Source organism: Dermochelys coriacea, chromosome 3 (assembly GCF_009764565.3).
Source record: "Dermochelys coriacea isolate rDerCor1 chromosome 3, rDerCor1.pri.v4, whole genome shotgun sequence".
Lineage (NCBI taxonomy): Eukaryota > Metazoa > Chordata > Testudines > Dermochelyidae > Dermochelys > Dermochelys coriacea.
In genome coordinates, this window is record NC_050070.1 from 23,927,677 (window position 1) to 23,942,763 (window position 15,087).

The 15,087-nt window shown below is 40.3% G+C and overlaps 1 protein-coding gene across 2 annotated transcripts in view; it reads right to left on the reverse strand.

Annotated features, from left to right (window-relative positions):
• Positions 1-15,087, reverse strand: part of GEN1 (GEN1 Holliday junction 5' flap endonuclease) — a 34,489-nt gene that overhangs the window by 16,824 nt on the left and 2,578 nt on the right. The window contains exons 2-6 of one of the 2 annotated variants that reach the window (XM_038394152.2): positions 14,886-14,993; positions 10,479-10,685; positions 9,822-10,008; positions 6,143-6,319; positions 3,973-4,083 (exon numbers count right to left, since the gene is read on the reverse strand). In XM_038394152.2, coding sequence (XP_038250080.1) covers positions 3,973-4,083; positions 6,143-6,319; positions 9,822-10,008; positions 10,479-10,639 — 636 coding nt within the window. In that variant the 5' untranslated portion in view covers positions 10,640-10,685; positions 14,886-14,993. The remainder of the gene's footprint in view (positions 1-3,972; positions 4,084-6,142; positions 6,320-9,821; positions 10,009-10,478; positions 10,686-14,885; positions 14,994-15,087) is intronic. The other variant, XM_038394151.2, reaches the window with a different exon arrangement.

The following is a 15,087-nucleotide window of genomic DNA, read 5'->3' on the forward strand; positions in this document are numbered from 1 at the left end:
TATAAGAATTGGTTGGTGTACCTTTGGATCGGAGGTGGGCAAACTACAGCCCGCGGGACCGTCCTGCCTGGTCCCTGAGCTCCAGGCCGTGGAGGCTAGTTCCCGACTCCTCCCTGGCTGTTCCCCCTGCCCCGCAGCCATGATGCTACATGGGCAGTGCTCTGGCCCACTGCTCCTACTGGGCAACGTGGGGAGCACAGCTGGCTCCGCCCAATTGCGAGCTCCTGCTGCTCCAAGCAGCATGGTAAGGGGGCGGGGGCAGTCAGGGAGCAGTTGGATGAGGCGAAGTTTCTGGGGGGTGGAGTGGTCAGGGGATGGGAAACAGGGAGGGTTCAGGGTCCCTGGGGGGCCTGTCAGGCTGGGGGTGTGGATAGGGGTTGGGGAGGAGGGCTGTCAGGGGACAGAGAGTAGGGCAGGTTGGATAAGGGGGTGGTCAGGGGACAAAGAGCAGAGGGCGGTTGGATAGGGAGTGGGCGTCCTGGGGAGGGCTGTCAGGGGACAAGAGTATGGATAGGTGTTGGGGCAGTCAGGGGACAGGGAGCAGGGGGGGTTGGATAGGGGGTGGGGTCCTGGGGGGTAGTCAGGGGCAGGTGTCCCAGGAGGGGGTGGTCAGGGGACAAGAAGTAGGGCGGGTTGGGAGTTCTGAGGGGGGCAGGCTGTTTGGGGAGGCATAGCCTTCCATACGCAGCCCTTCGTATAGTTTTGCAACCCCAATGTGGCCCTTGCGCCAAAATGTTTGCCCACCCCTGCTTTAGATAGATAGTTTGTGAGGCCTTTAAAAGCCCTTACTGCTTTCTATGTTTTCAAAACCATCAGAACCCTGCAAGGAGCATGTTGCATATAAATAGTACACAAAGCTATTTGGACCCCACTGTGAATGTGGCTCCTTCATATTATGTTTCTTCACCTAATTATTTGGTTTACATTTTAAAATAATAAAGACAGAAGCTGCTATATGGACTCACTCCCTTCCTCACACCCTTCATTCTAGTCTTCATTCTGGAGGTTTACTTCTTTTCTGACTTCTGTTTCATTCTGGGGTGCTGCCTCCTTTTTCTCAGAGATTTTTTCAAATTGTAGATGACTGTGCCTCCCTTATCCTATCGAAATTATCATCATCTATATCAGGTCAGAGCAAATAACTGGTGGAATGCAAGCAGTGCCAAGTAGAGTTGGTTCACAAGCCTTTCATTAGGTTTTCTGACACCTTTTCAAGGCTAAAAGATGTACTTCCTTAATCCTGTTATGAAAAACATTAAATGCTAATCTTGCCCTGATGAGCCCTAGCCTTCATACTTTTGCTATTTAACTCTCACCTCCAGAATCAGAGCAATTCTTCCCAAATATGATTTTATATTTTGATGTTTCCTGACACTGAAAAGAAAGTTAAGAACCCTACAATACATTGAAAATATAGGCTAAGTTCCTCAAAAGACTGATACCTGTGTTTTCAGAGGATACGAATTCTATCTCTATTAACAAATGTGATGTGTACAGCACAGATCAGTTACATAATTTGTTTTCAGATTTCTTTTCTTTGCATACTAGAAATATCTCTTGCAGAGATAACCAAAGTAATAGGAGTATGAGCGAGCAAGCACACGTGTGTAGGAAAAAAGAGGAGTTGTGATTGCTTTTCTGCAAAGCCTTTTGGCTGACAAATCAAGATGTTCAGTCATAAGAAGCCAGCCAGAGAGACACTGCAGAAAGAAAAGTGAGACCATTTCTGGAATGGTGCAGTTTTCTGCTTAGCTCTTCTTTGATATTTCACCCAAAACCTATTCCCTCAGGTTTCTAAGTTAAGATTTCAGTAGTCGTAGCTAAGGGTCAGTAGTACAACTCTTTCTGGGAGGTCCTGTCTTCATTCACTTTTACTGAGCGGCAATAATTCAAGAGCCTTTTTGACTATTACATAGCCAACTCACTTCAGAACCACATAAGAACCCAGTATTTCAGAAGCTCCCAGTCCATCGTACTATTTATTAAATCAGAGTGTTCTGTTTTTCCTTTCGTTTTCTTTTTGCCTGCAAAGCACTTCATTAAGAAAAGGAAATCCTCTCCTGGACAGTCCCTTCCAACAACACAAATATCCACTGCTTGATTCTCAAATTCTTCATTTGATTCCCATAACTTAATCTTGGTCTTTGCATACTATACACCAGTGCATATAGCAAAATTGTTTGTTATTCACTTGAGACAATTAAATTTAAAAAAAAAAAAAAAAAGTCAAAGTTGTCTACCAAAGAGGCCCTGCAGATGATTGATGCTCCATGATTCAAAGCAGAGGTTCTCAGGCAGGGTGTGAGGTATGTCAAAGTTTCTAGGTAAGGCAAAACAAGCCTTTTAATAATGCAGTAAGTAAAGTAAAAGTGTTTGAGACACCCAAGCACCAGAGGTCACAATGCCACTCACTCAAATATGGCCTGTCTTGACAGAGGGGTGGCGGGACCAAATTTGAGTGAGTGGTGTTGCAACTTGTGGTGCTTGACCCCCCTAATATGAACAAACAATGCCATCTAAACATTGAGTGCTAGGTGGCAGTACCTTCTCGCTATTTTGGGGAGAAGGGGCTCCAAGCTTTCTTTTCAAAAAGGAGCTCAGGTGGGGTGATTCAAAAAAGGTTTTAAACACCTGATTTACAGACACCATCAACTTGAACAAAAGTCATTTTCTTTTGGAAATTTTATAAGTTATTCTTAAGGCTTGGTCTAGAGTAGAAAGTAGTACACGAAACACTTGCCTTAAAAATATAAATATATATATATATATATTGCAGGAACATTACAGAGGAGGGGGAGAACCTCTCTATTTGAGTTTTTGCTCTGGAATTAATCCTGAGCCTCGATGTCAATGGCAAAATTCCCAATGACTTTGTTAGAGTGGGATTAGTGAATATGTGCAAATTAAATTAAACAGATATTGTAGGACATATTACACCTTCCTGTTGAATGATATGCCTCTGCTATGTAACTCAATACATTCTAATCTGCAACAGAGCTTCAGCTCTCAAAAGGATAATCTTGCATATTTGAGAGACTAGGGTTTAGAACAACTCAAGAGCTATTCTTGGTTGAGTGGAAGTAGCAGACGCAAATGAGATTTTAGTCTGGTAAACTGGATTTGGAATCACTGCACTTCACTTGGAATGAAGAAGCAGAGGGGTAGACTAAACATCATAACAGCTTCATAATGAGGTGCTCATTGCCATAGTTTGCAAAGAGTAGTGCACATCAACCTTAACTGGCAGCTTCCATTTCAGCTCATTTTTTTTCTAGTCAAGAGCAACAGTACTTACAAACCGAGACTTATTTCCTCTCAACTTTCTCTGCATGCATTCAAGCAGCAGTTTCCAACAAATGTCAGGACATGCAGTGTCAGGCTGGTCTGGTCACACCAGACAAATGCATTCAGTAGACATTTCTTTAAACCCTGCAGCAGAAGTGGTTAACTCCCCAATTTCTAAACGTAGCCATGCATTTTGGTCACATCCACAGTGTCTAGAAAAGTCTACCAGCAATCACTTTGCAACTGTGCTTTCCATAAACATACTCTTGACTACCCCATTTTCAAATATACTTATTACTAGCATAGTTACAGCCACAGTGTGGACAGACAGCATAATCTAATGGATTAACTGTGGGACTGGGAGCTCAAAGTTCTAATAGGCTCCTACTTGCCTATGCCAGCTCTTCCACATATTTGTTACATGCCATCTAAACGTCTGTTTTAGCTTCCTTATCTGTAAATGATAACACTTACCTATCTCACAGAGTTGCCAACATTAATCTTCAGTACAAAGTATTATGAAAATACCTTTACAGTATGAGTTAAGGTACTTTCCTCAGCTAGAAGTCTGTAGTCCACCATGCATTTCATATGTTTTTATACATGCTCAAACCTTAATTGGTACTGTATGTTCTGACAATAGAAGTCACAGGAATATGGTAAATAATTAGTTTGCAGCTTACTCACCTTCGGAAGATAATCACAACCGAGAAGAATTGCTAGCCCTATCAGAGACTCTCTGTCACAACACAGTTTCTCCTTAATAGAGGACATTGTATAGCAGTCAACATGTGGGTCCTGCAAGAAAAATATTACAGCTGGGAATAGTGTAGGCAGGACCACAGGTGACTAGCAAATTGGCTTGCTGCTGACACAGGTTAACAGCAATTTGGCCTACTGTTGTTCAACGGCTAGCATAGAAGAGACCAAGTCATTTGTCATTGCTTACACAAAGTATGACTGACATAAATATCATCCTATATTGAAGACTGACCACATGATTTTAAGAATTGCAGCTTTCAAAATCTACATACAAATGTAACTGTTTTTAAGTAAAATAATTAATCAAGGATTAGAAATTTAACCAACATCCTAGGCTTATAGAATTACAAAAGAACACTCTGAAGCTGCAAAGGATGGATGAACAGGAGGAAGTCAGGATTGACTTCTATCAAAGTATCTGAACTAAAAAAAAATTATAACCCAATTTTCAAACTTTTTAGGCACCTCGACAGATATTTAGACAACTACAGTAATACCCATTTTAATGCTGATTTGAACACCTAATTTAAAGCATCACACTTTGAAAACTGGGCTCTAGTTTACTCTGTACACATATATAGACAAATGAACACAAGCAAATTACCCTACACCATTTTATTTTTGTAAATTATGTGCTCCCAGCTCTGCCTCTCCTTGTTCCATTAGTTCTCACTAATATTCAAGCACTTTTTTTAGCTGAACAACAGTTTCTCATACCAGGATACATTTAAAACTCTCATCTTTACTCCATTTGCTACCGCACTTGCTTGATGCCCTAGACTTAGCATTCATCTCTCTGCATACTATAGAAGAGTGCACAACAAAGTTATTTGTTCTGTCTTCTCCCAGGGTGGTATCAAACTACATTCCTAATGTATCCATAATTTTAATAGGTGGCCTGCTTTATCGGATACGTTCATTTTTGGACTGCTCATACCATAGCTTATTATTCAGACATACAAGACATGGCATCATCAGTGCTTGATTTGAGGAGCAGTAGCCATTATCAAGTGTGAAAGTGTTACACATTTTAATTTGTATGTAAGATGCAAATGAGTGAATTTGCATTTATTTAACCCCATAGACCTGTTGCTCCTATAGGCACACAACTGTCACTGCAGGGCTGTGTCCTGTAGAAAATTTACAGCTTTAAGTCACATAAGAATTCATGTAATAGAAAACCTAAACAGACAGCAGATGAATAACAAATATGAAATTAACTCAGCTGTTTTTCTTATTCATTCAGTGCTTGAACACTAACGAATCAAGCAAAGCAAGTCTGCTGTATAAAAACAGAGATTTTAAGCAAGACCAAATACAGGAAGACAAAAGTATAATACTGTTAGTGATGTTAATATAGTATTTAGGCCTGTATATTTGCCTGAAATAAAATTTTGGGTTTTGTTTGCCTGTTTGACTTTTGATATTTTTACCAACATGTGTGAACAAAGACACTGTGTTGCATTTGCCACCAACCAGATGGGATTTATAGCACAATGTAAAAAGATAAGGAAGTGAGTTAAAGTGTTGCTGGGTTTGGTGGGAGTTTAGTATGTACAACTGCCTCAACTCCTATCGCAAGGCAAGGACAAACAACCAGTTGGGAGGGGCAAGGAGGGGTGGCATAAGAAACATTAAAAAGAGAAAGAAATCATGACCCTGGCTGAAACACAACCTCGTTCCCTACCCCTCCGATGAGGCACAAAAGAGGTGGTACCAAAGCCCTCAAGACTCATGACCCTCCAAAATGGAGCATGACCATAAATTGTAAGGGGTGGGACCAGCGGTGTGCACTACAGATATAATTAAGGAGGAGAAGGTGGGAAAAAGGAATGGGGAAAAGCTCTGCAGTGTACAGAGCTATGGATATACTTGCTTGATTAACCCCAATAACCATTACATTTCCTGCACTTTGGATTCTGGTCTTCCACTTTCTGTCTGTTTGACAAGAATCAAGGGAGGGGTGAGGGAGAAGCCCTAACAGATACCCACTTAATTGTTCAAAATATTTATGGTGCTTCACATTTATTTGAGCAATATAATGCGAGTGAAGTAGTCTGAAGGAAAAAAGACTCCAAAAAACCTAACACAGTACCTTTGCATTCATGGTGAAATTCCTATAAACTGTTTGAGCTCCATACAAGAAAACATCTCCATCATTGGTAATGCAGCCATCCACATATCCATTTGCATTCAGGTAAGCACACATCGCCTCCGCTTCACCAGCTGCTTGAACCCAAGGTAATCCTAAACACTCCAACATTTCAAGGCACTAAAAAAACAAAAATATTCAAGAGAAGACAGAGATTGAATCTTCAATTATCCCTTTTTATGATTAACCATTTTTTCTAAATGGTCCCCAGGGTCATGTGTATGTCTGCAATGGCCATCATTATTATTATCATCAATGTAGTACTGTCATTGTACGTGTCACTTTGCAATACATCTGGCATTGCAAATGAAGAATAGATCCTTGACTGAACTAACTTATAATTTATAGTGAGTAGGAACATGGTTTATGTTCAGTTTCCCAGTACTAAACACACAGAGTGATTAGTGCTCATTCCTGCCAAAACACTTTGCAGATCAGATAGGCTCATCAGATTTTTGAAGGAGAGAGGCTGGAGGATTGGCATACTTTGCTTAGGAGGCTTCTGTGCAGAAAGGGGCACAGAAATAGACAGTGAGCAAAGCTTGGGTGGAGCATTGGCAAGACAAAGTATGAAACAGGACTTCTTAAACTTTCATCATTAAGGTGTGATCCATGAAGTGCCACAGGGATCCACATCCCCTCCCATTCATGATCACATAACATCTCTGGGGTAATTACAGCCATAGCTTAAGTGGAAAAGTAATAGATGGGAATGTGCAGAGGAACAGAGGAGCCAATCCATAGATGCAATAAAGTTGTGCATGTGCATGAATGAGGTAGGGGTCCAAGGGAAATCATGGTCAGAACAGCAGAAAAGGAAGGTTATCTTTGTAGAAGTGTTGTGTGCAAACTACCTGAAGTTACTGTACTGAATTATTATGGTGGCTTCTCTTCAAGTCAGGATTTTTAACAAATCAAAAACACAAAAATGGCATTGTAAGAATTGCTGTCTTAGTGGAGTATAGCTCACTCCAAGCAGCTTGACAATATTAATATATTTTATTCAGGTTATTCATCTGATGCCAGATCCAAAACCCACTGAAATCCACTGGGCTTTGGATCATGCCCTTGAAGAGCGAGCAAACAAAGCAAATAAAATGTCTTCTCTCATTTCATTCCTGTTCGAAAAGTACTTTTCCAACACTATCAAAAACTTTATAGAAGTACAGTTTACTTCAATTACAAAAGAAACCTGGCGAACAAGTGGGAATCTCCCAATTAGTATCTCCCAAGTTACTAATAGCTCTACAATGTTACTTAAAAGGACAGTAGTCATTGTGGTCCAAGGCCCACAAATTCAACATGCAAATTGATATTGTCATGTATTGTTTCATGCCACAAGCAATCATGTAGTACATTATTTTGATATGAGAGCAAAGAAAGAGCTAAACACTAAGGAAATGAGGAATTAGTAACGAAAGATATCAACAAACAAAAACTTCCATATAGATTGACAGAGCTATTTGTGCTGCAACCTTGGTTCTTTCAACCTAGTTAAATACATTTCTCACCAAACATTTTCACAGCTAACTAAGTTTAACTCTAGGGTACAGATGTGGGGACCTGCATGAAGGACCCCCTAAGCTTATCTCTACCAGCTTAGGTTAAAAACTTCCCCAAGGCACAAATTCTTCCTTGTCCTTGGAATGGTATCGCTGCCACCACCAAGTGATTTAGACAAAGATTTAGGAAAAGGATCACTTGGAGTTCCTGATTCCCCCAAAATATCCCCCCCAAGACCCTTCACTCCCTTTCCTGGGGAAGCTTGAGAGTAAACAAGGTGAGCACAGACCACCCCCTTGGGTTTTTAGGACACTAAAAACCAATCAGGTTCTTAAAAGCAGAACTTTATAATAAAGTAAAAAAAGCACCTCTGTAAAATCAGGATAGAAGGTAATTTTACAGGGTAATCAGATTCAAAACACAGAGGATTCCCCTATAGGCAAAACTTAAAAGTTACAAAAAAAAAAACACCCAGGAATAAACCTACCTCTTAGCCTAGGGAAAATTCACAAGCTAAAACAAAAGATAATCTAATGCATTTCCTTTCTATTACTTACAATTTGTAATCTTAGATGCTTAGTCAGGTATGGCTTTAGGAGATGTGTTTTCCCTGCCCTGGCTCCTCACTGTCCAGGACAGAACACAAAGAGACACAAAACAAAAACCTTCCCCCATAGATTTGAAAATATCTTCTCCCCTTATTGGTCCTTTTGCTCAGGTGCCAACCATGTTATCTGATCTTCTTAATCCTTTACAGGTAAAGGAGGGATTTTATGGTACCCTTAGCTGTATGTTTATGACACATGGCTATTTGCCTGGTTCACAGATCTAGGCTAGAAAAGAAGTCTATTGTGTTATTTATGTAATGACCAAAAGCATGCTAGGTGCTTTAGAGCAGTGGTTCTCAACCAGGAGTCCGAGGCCCACTGGGGGGCCGTGAGCAGGCTTCAGGGGTCCGCCAAACATTAGACTTTCTGGGTCCCAAGGTAGAAAGCCAAAGCCTCAGACCTGGGCTGAAGCTGAAGCCTGAGCAACTTAGCTTCACAAGGCCTCTTGTGGCAAGGAACCCTGAGCAGTTGCTCTGCTTGCTACCCCCTAATGCTGGCCCTGGCTTTTATATGCATAAAAACAGTTCCTGCAGCACAGACGGGCTGTGGAATTTTTACAGCATGTTTGGGGATCCTCAGAAAGAAAAAGGTAAACCCCTGCTTTAGAGACATATACACAGATCTATACAACACAAATATATTTATTAGGTAAGTAATCAAAAATATAAAAGTAAAAAGGCTTTGAGGAATTAGATGGCTTGAGAAATTGGTAATGAGATACAAAGCCTTTTACCTCATAATCACTGGTCTGAATCCAGCACAAATCAATAATGACTGGAGCGACTTGTCATGCAACGGCTGTTGAAGAAGTGCTAGAATTTCAATCTACTTTCAAATGGATGGGTGTCCTGATGCCAAAATCACCACAATAGTCAACCTTCTTACCAGGATCAGCAAAGAAATTAAGGAATGGAATAGAGTAAGTCAGGTTTAAGGTGCATCCAAAGAATGGTGAAGAGAGCTTGTACCAACACTACCTGCATAATGCCTATTGTGTGCTTAGCTAGAGAAGAGTCTCCAGCATTGTCAACCTAGAACTATTAACAGGCACTATATTTACTTAGGATTTACTGTCAATATGCATAGCTTGGGATTTAATAAAAATGTATTGAAATTTGCATAGTTGGGGAGACTACTAAATGCGTAGATTCCAGAGTGTGCATAATTATTTTTACATGTGCTAATTCAAATGATCATTCTGCAGTGAGTGACATCTTTGTGTTCAATGCTGTACGTAGATATGGGAACACACTGCCCCAAGAAGTTTATATGAACGTCACAAAAAAGGGGGTTCATAAACTTTTAATTTAACAAATTACAGGATTTATATCCAATCTCAAAGTGATTCAAATTTTTTGGGGGGCAGGGGTAGAATCTCATTGAAAAAATCTGTGTGGAGTCATTTCTCTGTCAGATTTATTGTAAATTCCCCCCCCCCCTTTTTTTAAAATGTTTTTTCCTCCCTCTCCATTCTCTAATACCACAAATAATGAAATTCCTCTACCACTCACCTCTTTTAAAATGGATTTAAAATAGGATCTCCCGGTTTTTGCAGCCCTAGGTTTTTTCGAAGACCCATAGCGGAGCTCATTCCTCTTACTGATTGTTTCTGCTTTCAGCTTTGGGGCATCCCCCTCCATCACAAACACCAATTTGATCTCCATTGAGGTTAAAGAAGAGATTCGAAAAAATAGATTCCTGTATTAACAAAGTAAATAATTTCACTGAAAAATTTAGTTATAAATTAAGCCACATGACAACTGATGTGTGCACACTAAATGGAAATTTCATGTTGGTCAGAACTTCATAATGAAACCTACACAGTTTCAAACCAAGGGAAAAAAAAACAGTAAAATAAACACCTTAAGGACAATTGGATTACAGCCCTACCCCAATGCTCCTCCATCCACCCAAAAAGATTCTATAGCTGTCATTTGGAAAACATACACAAAAACATTAGAAAAGATTTCATACTATTTTGTATTGCTAGTCTTTGTACAGGTAAGTAACTATATGGTAATATGGACTACCATGGATTTTGGAAGTACCTTGGCATAACTCTGGGAGCATAGCACCAAACGAGCAAACTATATCATACAGATTCAAACACTTACCGGTTACAGTTACCCACCCAAAAAAAAGGGGAAAAGGAAAAAAAGATACTGTACCTAAGATGAGGCTTGGTGACTACTCCAATCATCTTTTTAACAGTCTGTGCCTCACACACCCACAGACTTAAATCAACAGCAAGGGTTTTCCCCCTGAGACTTCTCAGATGAACATGTTCTTTCACAGGCTCCAGGATCTGCCATAGATTAGTCACTCCCATTGTCCTTAATTCCTCCTTGCCAAAGTGAGGGCATCAGCTGTAAAGACTGATCAAAACAAAAGTTTACAGCTCATAATATGGAATGTGGCAATTTTTTTGGGGGGGGGCAGGAAGTAAGTGCTCTAAGTACTTCTAAAAATAAATGTTAATGACTAAGTCAGTGGTTCCCAAACTTGTTCCACCACTTGTGCGGGAAAAGCCCTGGGTGGGCCGGCCGGTTTGTTTACCTGCCACGTCCGCAGGTTCGGCCGATCGCGGCTCCCAGTGGCTGCGGTTCGCTGCTCCAGGCCAATGGGAGCTGCTGGAAGCGGCGGCCAGTATGTCCCTCAGCCTGTGCCGTTTCCAGCAGCTTCTATTGGCCTGGAGCAGTGAACCACGGCCACTGAGAGCCGTGATTGGCCGAACCTGCGGACACAGCAGGTAAACAAACCGGCCCGGCCCGCCAGGGGCTTTCCCTTCACAAGCAGCTGAACAAGTTTGGGAACTACTGGACTAAGTGAATGAAACAATCAAGCCATCCAAATATTTAGAGATTTCAGTTTATAAACCCCTTGTTTAATGGATGAGCTCCTTGTAGGACAACTTTTTATTATAAACAGGCTACAGTGCTGTCTGAACAGAATGGTAAAGATGTCCAGTTTAAGAAATCATTTTCATCTACATCTGAAGTACCTCTTTCTCACTTTCCATGATAACTGAGCATCTACTGCCCCAATCATTTCTCACAGAAAATTCAGATTTCTATGGATAAACATATTTCTGTTCAACTACAAGAAAAGAGCACAGATACATTCCATTTCTATTCCTTTCTATTCCAAAACTGAGGGTGAGACAGTTTGAAATTCATGCTCCTTTATTTCTTCTTGACATTCTCACTTCTGTCTAACATCTGGGAATTACTTTTATGGAAATAATGCTTTTTGTCCACAACCAGAAAGACACTGGAACAGATCCTCAGCTGATGGAAGTGATCACAGCTCCACACTGGAGCTATGATCATTTATACAAGCTGAGGATCTACCCCAGTATATTAAGTGGGATACATTTCTTTTGACTCTCTGCTTATGACTCTAAATTCTTCCTTCCCTGAATCCCTCCCCCATTCCTTCCTGTAATCTGATTTCCTTTTCTTTCTGTTTTCTCCTCCTCTTTCCCATCCCCTTCAGCCTTGACTGACCTTCCTTTCCAGTGCTGTTCTCACTTTCATCCCCTGCCACTCTTAAAAGATCAGCCTTTTATCTCTACCCTGCTTCTTTGCGAGCTTCACCGCAACACCAATCTATTCCTCTTGGAAGGAGAAGGAATACATTTTCCTTATGTTTATTTCTCTACATTTCAATATGAAATAGACTTAAATAGAAATTGGATTTTTTTTAAATCACTTTTGTTAATGGTTTATGAATGTGTCTATTTTACTTTGGAAATAAGAAAATCTCTCATAGAAATGATACAGCAATCAGCTTACATTGTCACATTAAGAAAAAAGATTGTGCTTAAAAGAGTTTTGCGCTACTTTCGAGAGCAAATCGTGACACTGTAGGTCAAAATCATATCAAATAGGAAGACAACTGCAGAGAAGTTTGGATACAGATGAGGAATGCTGCCATCTAGCAACCTCTTGAGCATGTGGCTTTCACAGAAAAGGGGTATCAGAGAAACAGTGTTAATGCAACACTAACAAAGAAGTATAACACCCTAAGTACCTGGGATTCAGCAAATTGATCAATTATTTCTCTTGCTCTCATTGCAGGAATTACAAGTTGTTCTAATTGAAGGACTTCTCACTACTGGTTTTCAGGGGTTACATTCTCCCAGTAGATGGTCCATGCCTCTGGAATTTGCAGGACCTAAATCTGTATTAATTCACTCAAATAAGTGGCCTGATTTTCAGAAGTGCAGAGCACATACAGTTTCCTTTGAAGTAGGTTTCTGGGGAAATCACTCACTCTGGGTGATTAAGCACCTTTGTTCCCTGGCCCCAATCAGATCGCTTAATTACGCTCCTACCTTTAAGAATCCAAGCTTGGAAATGTTACCTTGTTTGACCTTTGAAAGATTTCTGCTTTAGTTTATTACTGGATATTGATACTTTTGCTGTTGAGCAAAGGGCTTCTCTGATGGCTTTTGAAGCCCAAAGGCTGCTGTTTCTTTTCATAAACAGAATGGTAAGGTGACCAGTTGCTTTGCAGTGGGACCCAATGTAATTTTTCAAACAGATAAATTTAACAAGAGAAAAAGCGCATGCCTGCTAAGTTGTAGTATTGCATCTGGCAAGAAAACTATCCCCTTAGCAACAATGTAGGCTACCTTTCTCTAAGGATTTAAGAACTTCAGCTTCTAAATGCTGGGAAATCCCAGATGTTAATTAATTGGCTAGTAAAGAGCTGATGACTTATATTAACCATTTTTGTGTCCGATGGGCATTTGGAAAGTATCTAGTAATACAAATCAAGTACATTGGCATATCTATGCTTCTGAAGTTTTATATACCAGAACAGGCATTGTAAGAAATTAAGTGGCCCTGAGTGCAAATCTGTTTAAAAAAAAAGGTGTGTGTTGGGCTACCTCTTGCACTGTAAGAAATCTGATGTTGTGAACAGCACAGGCAAGAGAATAGAAACAGGAAGCCGAGATATTTTCCCACTCTAGTTGCTGTATTTATGCTGACACCCGGGGCTGGCCTGTGCCAGCCAACTGGGGCTACGGAGCTGTTCCACTACTGTGCAGACTTCAGGGCTTGGGCTGGAACCCAAGCTCTGGGACCATCCCACCTTGCAAGGTCCTAGCACCAAGACTCCAGCCCAAGCCCAGAAGCCTACGCAGCAATGAAAGAATCCTGCAGCCCAAGATCGAGTGGTTGGTACGGGGCAGTTGGTACGGGGTAGTTGCTGTGTAGACATGACCTCAGAGACACTCATTTGCTAAGTTGTAGCCTCAACAGTATATACTTACTCAGATAAAAGATGCTTTAAAACTACACGGAAGTATTCTTTTTTGCCACCATAATATTTTATTATTTCCAATAGTTACCTTTAAAAGATAGAAGAAAGCCTTGAACAGAGCACTCTGCAGGGGGAAAATTAACCTTCTTACCACCTAACTGGGACTTTCAGCTTTTTGGGAGGTGAACGAGATAACACTTAGCAAAAAGCCCTTTTGATGTTACCATTTGTTGCCTATAAATCAGTCTACGTTTCTTATATAGCTTCCTATAACCTTTGTGTTAATTGGTTTATTAGTACTATGATGACATAGCACATCAGTATTAATGCAAAGGGAGGATAAATGCATCAAAAAGTATTTCTAATTCTACACACATGCAGAAGTAGCTATATAGACAAAAATGTGGCTAAGGCAACTCAAAAATGAAAAATAAAATAAGTCAATGTTTCTCAACACCATAGTAAAATATTAATTTATAACTAGGGAAGTGATTTTTCCTTTCCATAGTTCAAAGTATATTAGTTGCTGAAGTACGTAGACGTACCATAATAAATTTTGAGGTTATTTTATTTTTGTCATTTAAATGATTTAGATGCTAATCCATCTTGCAGAAAGCTGTACTGTCTTGAATGGGGCTCTTTGCAAAGACGCATCTGAACAGATTTTATTTCAGGGGCCTTAGTTATACCAAATCTCCCATCCCACCTTCTATATCTTAGAGAAGGTTACATCTTCACAGCAGGACCTTATTTTTCCTGTAAGTCTGTAAATCACCCTAAAACACTTCATGTTATAACAAAAAGAACAACAAAATTTAGGGAATTGGTCTGGCTTCCACAAAAGTGAATTGCAATACAGTCACTGACATCAGGTCCAGGATCTATACTTGTAAACCAGCCTTTAAAACTTTAGAGACAGTAAGTCTACAAACAATGAACATTTTACATTATTACAATTAACTCAACAAAAACAAAGAGAGTACTTAAAATGAGTAAACGAATTTAAAGCTGATGACAATTAATGGTTTGCTTTAGATAGGTCATCTGACTATGCAAATTTATCCAAGAAATCTTGGCCAATGCACCTCAATTCTGCAATACAGTTTCCCTGCCCTTCCCATACTGAGATCTCCCCACACGGGAGAGTTCTGCAACATCCCATGAAGTGAGCTGTAGCTCACGAAAGCTTATGCTCAAATAAATTTGTTAGTCTCTAAGGTGCCACAAGTACTCCTTTTCTTTTTTGTGAATACAGACTAACACGGCTGCTACTCTGAAACCTTCTTTTGAACTACAATCCTCACCGGTATTCCAAGTCCTGAGATATCATCACACCACTTTGCCAACACACCTAAGCTCCCAAAGTGCTTCACCCACTGCTATTCCATTTGTGGGATACCCCCTTGTTTTCACTGGGACAAAAGAGTGAAAAAGTTTTATGAAATGAAACACAAAACACATTCTATATAATTTAGTCTTACTCTTCAAATATAAAGACACGTTGCA